Raw genomic sequence first — 15445 nt, forward strand, 5'->3', positions numbered from 1 at the left:
AGCGTTGTACGAGATCTTCAGTTTCTTGGCAATTTCTCGCATGGAATAGCCTTAATTTCTCCAAACAAGAATAGACTGACGAGTTTCAGAAGAAAGTTACTTGTTTCTGCCCATTTTGAGCCTGTAATCGAACCCACAATTGCTGATGCTCCAGATACTCAACTAGTCTCAAGAAGGCCAGTTTTATTGCTTCTTTAATCAGCACAACAGTTTTCAGCTGTGCTAACATAATTGCAAAAGGGTTTTCTAATGATCAATTAGCCTTTTAAAATGATAAACTTGGATTAGCAAACACAACGTGCCATTGGAACACAGGACTGTTGGTTGCTGATAATGGGCCTCTGTACACCTATGTAGATATTCAATTTATTTATTTTTATCAGCCATTTCCAGCTACAATAGCCATTTACAACATTAACAATGTCTACACTGTATTTCTGATCAATTTGATGTTATTTTAATGGACAAAAAAATAGCTTTTCTTTCAAAAACAAGGACATTTCTAAGTGACCCCAAACCTTTGAACGGTAGTGTGTATCCAGTCTTCAGAGAAGTGCGTTACAATAAGTGATTGTCAGACTGGGATAAAATCATACTGCAACCTGATTGTCAAGTATACCATTTGCCATCAGATAGAAAGGTCAAACTCTACAGAGGGCAAAGTGATTTCAGACAGAGAGACGACACTTATGTAACAGACAGACTGAGGAACAAGTGTTTTCATATGAAACCAATCAGTGTGTTACACAAAAAATCTTTCATATTGACTTTGGAGCAATCTTGATGCTCCGGTAGTTGTTGCCCGTGACAGACTCATCTAATGTGGGCATGGATGGACTGTCTGTATTAAAGGAAAGAGGTCCTATGTGGCTCAGTTCGTAAGAGCGTGGCAACGCCAAAGTTGTGAGTTCAATTCCCGCAGAGATCACATATACCTCCATTTTCAATAGGCGCTTGACTCGTCGGTGGAGGTAACACTTTGTTGGTAGTGTAGACTGGTAATCTAGTTGTGTGTTGCCTCTCATCTTCCCCTGGTGGGTTCCCGTTGAAGCGTACTGATGCTCCGTTTTAACCTCTTAGTAAACATGTGGCTGGCTCTTCCACAGTAGGTGTGTTTGGTCTCCTGTAGCCTGGCCTCCAGGGGGAGCAGGAGAGACTGGATCAGGTTGTCCCCAAACGGATACTGTGAAGAAAAAAGAGACTGCTACCAACTCTGCACCACACAATGGGTTCCATTCCTGCATCTGGAACACTCGTCAACCACTATATGCATCGACCTCATCACACTCTCCTACCATCCTATCAGTAAACTATAAGACAATACGCCATTTTGTATGCTTTGTAAATGTAAACGCTGCAATGTCCGTGGAAGGGGTAAACATTTCAAATCAGAGTCAACATATGTTCTCTCTCTCTGCAGACACAGTCTCTTCAGCCATTTTCATGAATAAACTATGAGTCTTTTCTCCATTCCGTGGGTGGGCCCCACTTTTACAGCCCGCACAGTAAATAAGAGGAAATTACCTTTTTACGAGGGCTCATTGGAACCCAGTTTGGCCAAGCATTAGGTCACTTAAAGGAAGAACACTTGCTTTATTATCTTTCATACACAACAGCAGCCCATAATGCACCATTAACTGTCTCCTATCGATTTTAATGTGGATGCTGTTGGGTGGTGGTCGGGGCGGAATTGGAGTGTGTGTGTGTGTGTGTGTGTGTGTTTGTTTGTGTTCGTTGTCCACAACATCCCATCATTGTGTCTGAAGGTAGCATCATCAGCACTAAACATTTTACAACTCTTCTGTGGGCTTGGCTCATATCAGTAATGGTGGGCCCAGTTTATTGGCAAGCAGCCTCAGTGCAAGATGGGATAGGTCGTCTAGGGAGAAGAACTGACTGAAGAGTCCTTTGTGTGCTGAGAATGAGAGGGTTTCCCAGAAATGCCTGCTATGGGCTTCAGACCTGCTGTCCTCAAAGGACTAGGAGGGAGTGGAGGAGGAGGCGAGGAAATGAAAGAGGAGTAAAGGAGGAGACTGAAAGAGCAGCAGCAAAGCGAGGGCTGGCAAGAGCTTCCTCCAAATGTTCAACAGAAGGAACACAAGCTGTCTAAAGCTAAAACAAACATACTAGAATAAAAATGGCTGATGACTTTATTTCAGCCATCAAAAGGACAACGTCACTATAAGGACATGTTACAACAATGCTCTAAAACTATAGCTCTAGACAAGTTACCGCATACACAGGGGTCATTTCTCCACAACCAAACTATTTCCTCCTCTGTTTTGACCAGTTTGTGAGTTGACTATGGAGTGAGCAGCGTTTTAGGTATGCTAGAGTGGTCTGTAGGTGTGTGTGTGTGAGAGAGAGAGAGTGTGATCCCTGTCTGAGAGACCGGTGGTGATGTGGGGCCGAGTGCTGGGTCCGTAATGAAGCCTGCTTGTTTAGTTAATGGCTGAGAACATTGGCCACACTGATAGTGGTCTGAGGCCACAGAGGTAATGGAGGACATCAGCTAATGAAGCTCCCCTGCCTCTCGCTCTCCCTCAATCCTCTCCCTTTCTCAGTCCCTCACCCCCCCCCCCCCCACCATCCTCTCGCTCTCCATCCATATCTCCCCCACCCCGCCTGCCTGTTGAAAGCAGATCGAAGGCTGCAGCCGCGAGTGGAAGAGGGCAGGGTGAGGGAGAGGAGAGAGGGAGCTCCCTAGGTGACAGGTTCCCGCTCCGTTGACAGATGGTTGGAGGAGGACGAGGAGAGGCAGGAGGATGGTACAGCAGTAAAGATCACATCATTAGGACGATGGTATGAGCGGTAGGTAGTAGAATGACTGAGAAGTGAAAGGGACTATCGATTTAGCATGACTCAGCAGTATGGAACGGAAGTCCCCCCGGCCTAATAGGAAACCAATGGCCCGGAGTGCCCTGATGATGTAATTGAACAAATGTTAGTCAGATAGGTTGTTTTATTAAAACAACAGGTATCAGAGGAGAGAAAGACAGGAAAGGAAGTGTTAACTCCCTCACTTCTATTTTGGGGAATGGTTCCAGATTATTTATAAAACCTTGTGTCAGTTTATAAATCAGGTAGAACACATTTCCTTACCACAACCAAAGCCTGATGTGTTTTTGGGTTGCCATGGCAGCATCACAAATTGCTCCTGTAATTGTTTTTAAATATTAGTCATATTTAGCTAGTTGTTTTTGATTGCACTTGTGTTTGTTTTAAGAATTAACAGTATATATATATATATATATATATATATATATATATATATATATATATATATATATATATATATATATATATATATATATATATATATACACACTGAACAAAAATATAAAACCGCAACATGCAACAATATCATTGATTTTACTGAGTTACAGTTCATATGAAGAAATCAGTCAACTGAAATAAATTCCTTAGGCCCTAATCTATGGATTTCACATGACTGGGAATACATATATGCATCTGTTGGTCACAGATACCTTAAAAAATGGGCCTCACAGTGGGCCTCAGGATCTCGCACGGTATTTTTGTGAATTGAAATTGCCATCAATAAAATGCAATTGTGTTTGTTGTCCATAGCGTATACCTGCCCACACCATAACGTCACCGCCACCATGGGGCTCTCAGTTCACAATGTTGACAATTCTCTGGCAAGAGCTCTGGTGGACATTCCTGCAGTCAGCATGCCAATCGCACGCTCCCTCAAAACTTGAGACATCTGTGGCATTATGTTGTGTGACAAAACTGCACATTTTAGAGAGGCCTTTTATTGTCCCCAGCACAAGGTGCACCTGTGTAATGATCATGCTGTTTAATCCGATTCTTGATATGCCACACCTGTCAGGTGGATGGATTATCTTGGCCAAGGAGAAATGCTCACTAACAGGGATGTAAACACATTTGTGCACAGAATTTGAGATATAAGCTTTTTGTGCGTATGGAAAATTTGTGGGATCTTTTATTTCAGCTCATGAAACATGGGACCAACTCTTTACATGTTACGTTTATATTTTTGTTCAGTGTATAATTACAAATTGTCTTAAACCACCACTGCATTTCAAAACTGTCAAACAAGTCAGTTGGATGGTTGGTTTGGCTTGCTAGCTAAAGTTAGCTAACTAACTAACGTTACTAGTAGCTGGCTAGCTGGATGTTTTGATTTGAATGTGAGGTTGTGGTTGAGCAGAGAAGCCTGAAGCAAGAGCCAAGAGAGGTGCCGATGCTCTGGAGTACTAGAAGGCTACTTTGGGCTATTGCCAACATGCGGTGAGCATTCTGGGGTCACCCAGATGGGTGCTGCATGTTAGTGGTGGTCGAGGAGTAGCTGGCTAGCTACCGGCTACAGAGACCAGTTGCGCTGCGGACCAGTCATCACCTGGCTAACCCCATCCCTGACCAAGGCTCCTGAGGCGTTCACTTAGCTGTGACCGACTGATGCTAACTCCACACAGAGATTTATCACACCATTTCACATTTGATTTGTTTATTTAATTAGTTTATTTAGATGGACTGTACACTTAACAAGGTAGTGCTGCTGAGTACGGGGGGCTATATCCACACCTCTCCCAATCACCCATCATTGCCATCACTAGCCGGCTACCAACCGGTTACTAAACCCTGCTCCTTAGAGGCTGCTGCCCTATGTACATAGACATGGAATCACTGGCCACTTTAATAATGGAACACTAGTCACTTTAATCAAATTACATACTGCTTTACTCATTTCATATGTACAGTCGTGGTCAAAGGTTTTGAGAATGACAAGTATTGGTCTTCACAAAGTTTGCTGCTTAAGTGTTATGAGATATTTTTGTCAGATGTTACTATGGTATACTGAAGTATAATTACAAGCATTCCATAAGTGTCAAAGGCTTTTATTGACAACTACATTAAGTTTATCCAAAGAGTCAATATTTGCAGTGTTAACCCTTCTTTTTCAAGACCTCTGCAATCCGCCCTGGCATGCTGTCAATTAACTTCTGGGCCACATCCTGACTGATGGCAGCCCATTCTTGCATAATCAATGCTTGGAGTTTGTCAGAATTTGTGGGTTTTTGTTTGTCCACCCGCCTCTTGAGGATTGACCACAAGTTCTCAATGGGATTAAGGTCTGGGGAGTTTCCTGGCCATGGACTCAAAATGTCGATGTTTTGTTCCCCGAGCTACTTAGTTATCACTTTTGCCCTATGGCAAGGTGCTCCATCATGCTGGAAAAGGCATTGTTCGTCACCAAACTGTTCTTGGATGGTTGGGAGAAGTTGCTCTCGGAGGATGTGTTGGTACCATTCGTTATTCATGGCTGTGTTCTTAGGCATAATTGTGAGTGAGCCCACTCCCTTGGCTGAGAAGCAACCCCACACATGAATGGTCTCAGGATGCTTTACTGTTGGCATGACACAGGACTGATGGTAGTGCTCACCTTGTCTTCTCCGGACAAGCTTTTTTCCAGATGCCCCAAACAATCGGAAAGGGGATTCATCAGAGAAAATGACTTTAGCCCAGTCCTCAGCAGTCCAATCCCTGTACCTTTTGCAGAATATCAGTCTGTCCCTGGCTTCCTCGCTGCCCTTCTTGACACCAGGCCATCCTCCAAAAGTCTTTGCCTCACTGTGCGTGCAGATGCACTCACACATGCCTGCTGCCATTCCTGAGCAAGCTCTGAACTGGTGGTGCCCCGATCCTGCAGCTGAATCAACTTTAGGAGACGGTCCTGGCGCTTGCTGGACTTTCTTGGGTGCCCTGAAGCCTTCTTCACAACAATTGAACCTCTCTCCTTGAAGTTCTTGATGATCCGATAAATGGTTGATTTAGGTGCAATCTTACTAGCAGCAATATCCTTGCCTGTGAAGCCCTTTTTGTGCAAAGCAATGATGACGGCACGTGTTTCTTTGCAGGTAACCATGGTTAACAGAGGAAGAACAATGATTTCAAGCACCACCCTCCTTCTAAAGCTTCCAGTCTGTTATTCTAACTCAATCAGCATGACCGAGTGATCTCCAGCCTTGAACTCGTCAACACTCTCACCTGCGTTAATGAGAGAATCACTGACATGATGTCAGCTGGTCCTTTTGTGGCAGGACTGAAATGCAGTGGAAATGTTTTTTTGGGGGGGATTAAGTTCATTTTCATGGCAAATAGGGACTTTGCAATTAATTGCAATTCATCTGATCACTCTTCATAACATTCTGGAGTATATGCAAATTGCCATCATAAAAACTGAGGCAGCAGACTTTGTGAAAATTCATATTTGTGTAATTCTCAAAACTTTTGACCACGACTGTATATACTGTATTCTATTCTACTGTATTTTAGTCAATGCCACTCCGACATTGCTCGTCCTAATATTTATATATTTCTTAATTCCATTCATTTACTTTAGATTTGTGTGTATTGTTGTGAATTGTTAGATACTACTGCACTGTTGGAGCTAGGAACACAAGCATTTCGCTACACCCGCAATAACATCTGCTAAATATGTGTATGTTACCAATACATTTTTTGATTTAATTTAATTTATTTGTCCTGAATTCCCAGGTGTCAGGGATAGTTGTGGATGATATTACCTTCTGGATGGCTTCATAGACGGCCCGGAACGCTGGCTGCTTGTCATCATGGTAAACGCCTCGGTTGCCGTGGAGAATGAAGACGCCCTCTTGTTCGGCTGCGAGACAGTTGCTGCCGTATATACAGTGGTCTGGACGGTAGTTCCACTGGCACGGAAACACATACAGGCTCTCTGCAGGAGTGCATAGGGAGAGTTAGCTCAGGGTGTCTGTTTAACCATTGGGAAGTTATATACTTACAGAAAACACTTATTCTTCTAGACAAAGAAGCTAAGGAAATAGTGTCAACTAAAAAACAATGTGTGTCTGGGTCATGTTCACTTGGAATGAAACAAAATAAAAATATCAGAAATGGAGAGGTACTGTCTGAACTTAACTCCAATAAGAAACGCTCATTTTTTGTGCGGTTGCATTACATTTTAAAAGGTACCGAACAGTGATAATCATGTTTTTCATCAAATTGGGTGATATTAGAAACCAGTTGTAGGGTGTAGGGTGACCGAAGTATGAAAAATGACTGTAGCTGATACACTGATAAAGTTTGATCATAAAGTTACTGGTCCTCCTCTCCCCATGTAAAACACTTGGACCCAGAAGGCAGGCATTTCTATTTTTGTTCATTTTTTTCGGGGCGCTAACGTTAAATAACGTAACTGTGGCTGCTTTGACTTGTGACCATTTGTATATTTTCTGTAACAAACCTGATAGTGACTGTGTTATGTTCTTCCATCCCTAAGCCACCTACACTGAGTCTTAGAAATGACAGCACACAGCTGGCACCAAGGAATGTTGTCCACAAAAGGAGTTGTGGTGTGTATAATATTTGTAATTTCCATTGTGTGGGTTGGGGGTATTATTATTATTCCACCTCCTTTTGTCTTGCCACTATCATCAAGCTGTAATGATAGACATTTAGAAAATTCAACATCTACTGTGTGCACAGCTTCCCAGACAACCACCGCAGCAGGAATGCTGCGACAGAAAATCAGCTTTCCCAAGGCAAAGAAGGGGGCATATGCTGTGAAGCCTGTGAAGATAGACCCATTTCAGGCACACAAAAAGTCCTAATACAAACAATGAAAAGTTTTACAAAAAAGTGCACAACCAAATATTGCATATTTCATATTGAGTACTTCAAAAGCAACAGAAAACACATTGTAGAATGAGTAGATCACTACATCACTGAATTGATAGCATCATAACTCAGAACAGTAAATAAAAAAGGACATTAATTCACTATCCATTTAATAAACATTTGCCTTTTCAAAAACATTACAGGCTACGTAGACAGGCTCCTGGATCTCCTCTTCAACGATCTCATACTGTCATTAAAAAAATGGGGCATGTAAGGCTTTAAATCGTCACCATACTTCTTGTTCTTTGGAATGCTACTCCTCTTACACTGTTTAAGCTAGAAACATAATTCCAACTTTAAAACGTGCAGAACGGTCAGGACCAATGTGTTGTATACATCATTTTTATATATTTTGTACTTTTTAAAATTAAGCTTTTAGTCTTTGTTTATCCATCTTCGTCCACTTTTGGGCTGACCCCATTTAGACTGGTCGACAGGCTGTTGGTCGACCAACATTTTTTTATACGAGCAGTGTCTAATAGATTTGTAAAAAATGTATGGAACACCTGTCTGATTTGCACCTGTCTCAGTGGACTAATCCATTGAGGAGGCTGCGGGGATGCCACGGTCCAAGAAGAATGGGAGTGTGGCCAGTGGCGGCTCCTGAACAAATTCTCAGGGAGGGCAATTTTTCTGATGATTTAGGTGACCTACACACATTTTTAAAAAGATATGTCCAGCAACAACATGAAGACAGGGGCAGCATATAAGTCAATACCAGAAGCATTTATTGACTGATCTCAAAAGTGTTGGCTTACAAAAGCAAAATAAGTTATCACAGTAAAAATAATCAAGGGTGTTCTTTCACATTCCTCAACACTGCATAAACAATATGCATTTCCATAAACAAATGAAATATCAGCTGAAAATACAGCATCTTGGTATTTGTTCAGATTGCAGGATCAACAAGAGCTTTTACCACATTTTTTGATATCTGTTTAATCTTACCTTATGGCCTGCACTTGCTTGTGAAGCTGTCGAGGGCACGTTTGATAGAGACAGCATCGATGTCCTTCTTCTGTAGCTTCTGGTACAGAATGTCGACGTGGGGCATGATTTTGTGAAAAAGCCGCAGGAAAAAAATTAAATCTTCATCATGTAGTATCCTCACGTAGCCAGCTGCCTCTCTCAAGGTGTGCTGGTCAAATGAACCCAATGAACCCGTCCGGATGGCTTCAAAACATTATATGAGGTCGTCTCGATTCTCGTAGACAGTGTTCACGACTCTGCTGTTGCTAACCTCATCGTTGTGGCGGCGGACAGCTAGCCTGTATCCCTCATCCAGTTGAGTGGCAATATTCACTCTCCCAAAAGCAGACAATCTCAAACAGCTATATGTGGGTCTTTGACAGCTAATTTTTCTTAATCTTTTCTGAAAGATGGTGCATGTCGGTTACACCAGTCGCTGTCCAAGCGGTGCTGTCTGCTGTGCCGCCTTCAGGGTGGAAGAGTAAGCAGGGGTAGCAAAAAACTGCATTAGCTACATCGCAGCCTGCTAGCCAGGTTTTCCGTTCATACCAATTTTTGGAAAATCCTCGGGTGTAGGACTTCCCCCCTTTAGTAGACACCTGTTGAATTATTAAATTTGGTCTGGGGGGTCCTAATTGTTTCGTTGCCAATTTATCTTCATTTGTTCGCCGACAAAAAGGAACTTCTTTCAAACACACAATCGAGTTGGACTGAAGCCTAGCCATTTTGATAGTAGTAGTGAATTGAATGAGGCTGCTACCTGGTCTTTTCTTAGTTACGTTCATTCGTGGTTACGTTATGTATGACGAAAGCGCGTAAGTGCAAGCCCACAGACACCCATAGAGAATGTATTGAAAGCTTTGAAATGTGACAAAACTAGATTTTACATGGGAGTCTATGACAGACTTCTGGGCGATTTTCAACCTGACTGAAATCGCCCAAAAAACGGGCGGGGCCATTTGAAGCACGACTTTAGCCTGATTTGACATTTAGTGGCTGGCAGATCAGACGTGAACACTGATAACTGCTGTTGCCGTGATATAATTTTTTATAAATTTATAAAAAAAAAATATTTTTTTTTATTTAATTTTTTTTTAAATAATTGATTAGAAAAAAAATCCCTTCCTTTTCCCGTTTGGCAGTGCGTCGCCCATATCGCCCTATTGAACAAGCCGTCCCTGAGTGTGGCTCAGCTGCACAAGGCACATCTCTCCAGAATGCGCTCTTTCCCGCCATTTCGTGCATATTCATTGTTTCATAACTTCATTGTGTGCATTGTTTGCTGTGTTTATCAATTCCCCATTACATATATCACCAGTAGTAGCCTACATTTACCGGTAATTACTATATTCTTTTACTGCTGCTCTTGAATTATGTTACTTTAATTTCTTATAATTATTTAATTAAATTTATTTTATTTGTATTATTATTCTTTCTTAAAATTGAATTGTTGGTTAAGGGCTTGCTTGTAAGTAAGCATTTCACTGTAAGATGTAAGGTTGTATTCGGCGCATGTGACAAATAAAATTTGATTTGAATTTCTAATCTGCAATGTTTGTTTGGTTACGGTAATTTCTGTTAATGCATAAAATATATTATTACAGTTGTCTACCATTCTCATTGTCAGAGTGGACACATTGTTTGCAGAACTCACAACCTATGCTACACTTGCTACAGTTTTTGTTCATTTCATTCCATTTACGTGTTTTGCTAATTTATTCATCGTCTTTTGTTTGAAACGCTCCCGTCAATGTTGAGTAAGGACACGCACCTGATTACGCATATAGAAGTAGGACTAGTCTACATGGCCTGCACGCAAATGTAGGCCTATAAATGTGCCCATTTGGGGATGTCTGATTAGTATTTCTGACCACTCACCACCACTAATAAGCTGTGGAACTTCTCAAAAGGAATTGTTTGTTCACCTCAAAACAGCAAGTAAACAAAGTCTGTTTTTAGAATCAATTGAGAATGACAATAGTTCCTCAAAGTATTTGAAAAATATTTCAATAACCACTCGGCATGAAAGGGAAAAATGTAATGCTCTGATCCAGTGGAAATGTCCTAAAATACCTGATTACTTCTTATCCCTTGCACAAATAGCCTACATCTGTGTCTGTCCTGAGCTCACTGGCGCGGGAAACTCTGAGGAACCAGAATATTTTATACAATGTTGCAAGTTTGCTAGCGCGAGTTTCGGGCCAACCCAGTTGATAGTTGATACAATGTTTCACGTTTGTTGCAGACAGGCCATGCATAGCCAATGTGGTCTATAGGATATGTATTTTTCAGGATATTTTCAGGCTGCAATGTTATTATTTTTTGGCTTTATGTAGGCTATTTTTACATAGTTGGCAATGGCAATAAAAAAGTTACTTTTAGATTTGTATAATTTTAATTTAGATTTAGATAGAATGTAGATTAACCACAGACAATGTTTTGGAGATACAAAGACTACTATAGATTAAATGAAACTATTCCACGAAAATTTGCATATGAAAATCATAACTGGCACGCAATGCAGATCAGTAGAAATGGTAAGATAAATTGGCACTCCAAATGGAAAAGTTTGCCGACCGCTGGTGTAGCCTATTACCGGCAACTGCAGGAGTGTAACGGAAAAATCTGCAAAAGGCTAGCAGCAGCGGGAGGAGGGTCGGGAACAGGTTATCTTGATCTCTGGCTCCCACTTAAGTCATTTGTGTGTCTAACTTAAAGCATCAGACAAGTTCAGTACATATAGTTGATTTTATTAAAACACAAAAGGGTGCTTGCATCTATATATGGAAAAATACACTTTTTAAAATTTCGACCAGTCAATTGGTCGAAAGAAAAGACAACTCTTGGTCAAGCAAGATTTTTTTTTGTCTGGGACAGCCGTAATCCACTTTCAAGGGATTTCCTCAACATTCTAAAGGTCCCATTGTGACATCACTTCCAACATTCCATTCACTGTAACTGCAACAATGCAACTTTTGACACAAATCAGCTACTTTGACCACTTTGCCAACAACTACCTCTGCTTTTTAAATCTGAAATCATAACAGAAATATCTTCTACCAATCAAAAGCTGTTTATCGGCGTTTAGTCAGCGAACAGCTCTCTCGTGTCCGTTGCTATGGATAATCATTTGCAGAACCATCATTTATTTTCTCTTGTTTCAACACAGACTGCAATTTTTGATGGACCACAACAACCAGAAACAGGATGTTAGCAAAGCTTGAATGAATGAAGGAAAACGGCAGGGCTCTACTTTTGCATCTGACTAACGTTACACTGCATAACGCCAAGATAAGGTGAATCCTATATAATACAATTATAGTTTCTATTGGTAGGGTCCCTCTCTGTTTCGTCGCATTTGTTTCCTAGTGAATACTCCTAGTGAATACACCCCAGTGAAAAACGGATAGCACTGAAAGGCCTCTTACACGCTAGCTAGGGGGCTATGGTACCTAGCTAGCTACAGTTTCAGTATCTTTCAGCTGGATGCTTCTCGTATCTTTGGTTAGTTGCCTGGCCTAGCGTAACGAGCCAGCTAACACACACTTACTTTACACATTCACTGTCGACAATGTAAAAGATGGAACACAACTTCACGCGCCCAAACACCTAAGATTCCAAGCATGTGAACAAACTTTTAAAGGACTTTAGGACTAACGTTACCCACAGACAGACACACAGTTGATTATAATGTTAGTTGACTGTCCGGATTCGCTTAGTGTAGCTATCTAGTTGGTTAAGCAGCAGCTACCAGCAGCCAGTCAACATTAGCTGATGAGATAGTTAGCTAATAACATATTCTGCACCATCCTCTGCCGTTGGTTTGATCGGTAAGACAAGAGCGTTACTAGCTAACGTTAGCGTTAACTTATTAGCTAGCAATCTATAATAGCTAACGTTAGCTAGCTAGCTATATTCTCTTCCTCTCTGGCTAAATGTACGTTAGCGGATGCGTCGCGTGCGCGAGCGTTGCTAAATAAATGTACACATACATGTTATTCAATCATTGCACCCACACTGCTCGCAAGCGTCTGCGTGGCCAGGCACTAAAATAGAACTTGGTTCTATTTGTAACGCTCGACGCGCTGCAAGTCCTGCCTCTCCCATCTCTTCATTGGTTTTTAGGAGCATATACCCACGTGGGTGATTGAAAGATGAACTGAGGTCCACACTCCAGTCCAGTTGGTGGTGGTAATGCATCTTAAAGTTGGTTGCCAACTGACATTTAAAGTCCAAAGAAGAAGAAGCCTGAAGGAAGCCTGAACTTGGTTTATCTTTTTATCTATGGATTAATTGTTGGAGTATGGGCATTTTAGGTAAAATAACAACCCAATATTTATATCCCAGGACAAATTATCCAGCAACAGCAAGCAAGCTAGCTAGCTAAATTGCCATAAATATTGAATGCTTTTCGACCTGTCCCCAAGGTAATATAGTTGGTTCAGTTCATTTTGATATTTCAACCTGCGTGTCCTGATCGTGTCTGGTGTGGGAGGAAAAAAATCAACGTGCAGTCTGGTCAGCATGTGACGCACATGATGTAACTAACGTTAATAATGTTAGCTAGCTAGGCTGACCTGTGGGTTTAGCTAGCTAGCTAATTAACTTTGAGTAACGTTAGCCATCTTGCTTGTCATATCTGTAACTTAACGTTAGCTAGCTACATTTATTTGACTAGAAGATTGAGCAACAGACGTGGCTGTCATCTTTCTACTTTTCCCTTGCATATTTAGATTAGTGTGGTTATCTTGAGCATTGTCGTCATCATAGTCGGTGTGCGTGAACATTGACAACAGATCAGAACACATAATAGCATCATTGTTTTGATTGTTTCCTAATGTCCCTAACAGTTATCCATTCCAGACTGTTTGTTGGAGTAGTCAACGGCTGGCAAGGACCTTCTCTGCCCTTGCAATTCTGCTCTAGGCCCAGTGAGTAATCACAACATATCACCTCACACTACACAGTGTAGCAATGAACAGTAATTTATCCCAACAAACACTATACATCAGGGGTGTCAAACGTCCGGCCCGCGGGCCGGATCAGGCCCGCAAACGGGTTTAATCCGGCCCGCGAGATGATTTTGTAAAGTATAAAAATGAGCTGCAATTTTTCGATAAAATAAACTGCTGTTCCAATTGTGTCCACTGGATGGCGCAATAGCAATTGTGTTAAGCAAGCAAACTGTTTATACCGGGGCAGAGCAAATAGGTCAAGCAAGTGCAGCCAGTCCGGATGAGCTACTTTGTTTTGCCCGCGATATTTATTACGGCTTCTACTTTTAACATTATGTGATTTGGCACCCTCATTGCCCCAATATGTCTCTGTCAAAAAATAGAAAAGTGGACGCAGAGTGCAGAGTGTTCCAAGAAAAATTGTCATCCTTCTATTTATTCACGGAATTGAATGGGAAAGCTGTATGTTTGGTGTGTTCACAGCATGTTGCAGTGCTGAAAGAATATAACCTTCGTCGCCACTATGTGAGTCTTCATGCCGACAAATATGACAACTTTCAAGGACAGCGGAGAAGAGAGAAGGTGAATGAACTGTTGGTGGGTCTGAAGAAACAGCAGTCTGTGTTTACTCACAGCCGAGACATCAGTGACGCTGCAGTGAAAGCTAGCTACCTCATTGCTAATGAAATCGCAGTGGCTTCAAAACCATTTAGTGAGGGTGAATTTGTAAAAACATGCATGATGAAGGCAGCAGAGATTGTGTGCCCTGAAAAGCACCAGGCTTTTGCAAATATCAGCCTGACAAGAAACACAGTTGCAGACAGGATTTCCGATCTTTCAGTGGATTTGGACAGCCAGTTGAAGCAAAAAGTAAAGTCATTTATTGCGTTTTCGGTTGCAATTGATGAAAGCACGGACATTACAGATGTTGCACAACTGGCCATTTTCATCCGCGGAGTTGATGACACATTGACCGTCACCGAGGAGTTCGTGGAGTTGGTGCCGATGACAAATACAACGACAGCAGCTGATATTTTCACTGCACTCGTCGGCGCGCTGGACAGGGTCGGAGTGGACTGGTCCCGCGCTGTCAGCCTGGCTACAGATGGTGCGACCTCAATGATCGGGAAAAAAGCAGGCGTTGTGACAAAGTTCAGAGAGAAAGTGCAATCTGCAAATGGAGGACGTGATTTTTGGACTTTTCACTGTATTTTGCACCAGGAGGCTTTGTGTTGCAAGTCATTAAAGATGGATAACGTCATGAAGGTGGTCATCCAAACTGTTATTTCATCCGATCCAGAAGCCTGAATCACCGTCAGTTTGACAGCCTTCTCAGAGAGAAAGACCACATCTATGGCCTGCCATACCACACTGAGGTAAGATGGTTAAGCCGAGGTGCTGTGCTGAGGCGTTTCTTTGATTTACGAGAAGAAATTGAACAGTTCATGGAAGAAAAGGGCAAACCAGTGTTAGAATTTCATTCCGCAGAATGGATGCAGAACCTTGCATTTATGGTGGATCTTACAGAGCACCTGAATAACTTGAACAAACAGCTGCAAGGGCGAACAAAGTTGCCACGCAGTATTATGACAGCATACGTTCTTTCAAGTTGAAGCTGTCATTGTGGGAGACGCAACTCGCCGGTGGTGATGCAGCTCACTTCCCCTGTCTGAAAAATGTGTGCGCGACCCAACATGTGGCAGACATGAAGCGGTTCAAAGATAAAATAACGGGACTGTTAAGGGAGTTTGAGCAACGCTTTCAGATTTTTGGTGAACTGGAGAAAGACTTCAAAGTTTTTTGTTCGCCATTCA

General features: G+C 41.9%; 1 protein-coding gene across 2 annotated transcripts in view; it reads right to left on the minus strand.

Moving 5' to 3' along the window:
- Window positions 1–167: 167 nt before the first annotated feature.
- Window positions 168–15445, minus strand: part of LOC311134732 (glucoside xylosyltransferase 1-like) — a 29260-nt gene continuing 13982 nt past the window's right edge. The window contains exons 6-7 of one of the 2 annotated variants that reach the window (XM_084168505.1): window positions 6573–6745; window positions 168–1183 (exon numbers count right to left, since the gene is read on the minus strand). In XM_084168505.1, coding sequence (XP_084024631.1) covers window positions 1022–1183; window positions 6573–6745 — 335 coding nt within the window. In that variant the 3' untranslated portion in view covers window positions 168–1021. The remainder of the gene's footprint in view (window positions 1184–6572; window positions 6746–15445) is intronic. The other variant, XM_084168504.1, reaches the window with a different exon arrangement.

This window comes from Coregonus lavaretus (assembly GCF_964263955.1).
Source record: "Coregonus lavaretus genome assembly, chromosome: 9".
NCBI classification, from domain to species: Eukaryota; Metazoa; Chordata; class Actinopteri; order Salmoniformes; family Salmonidae; genus Coregonus; species Coregonus lavaretus.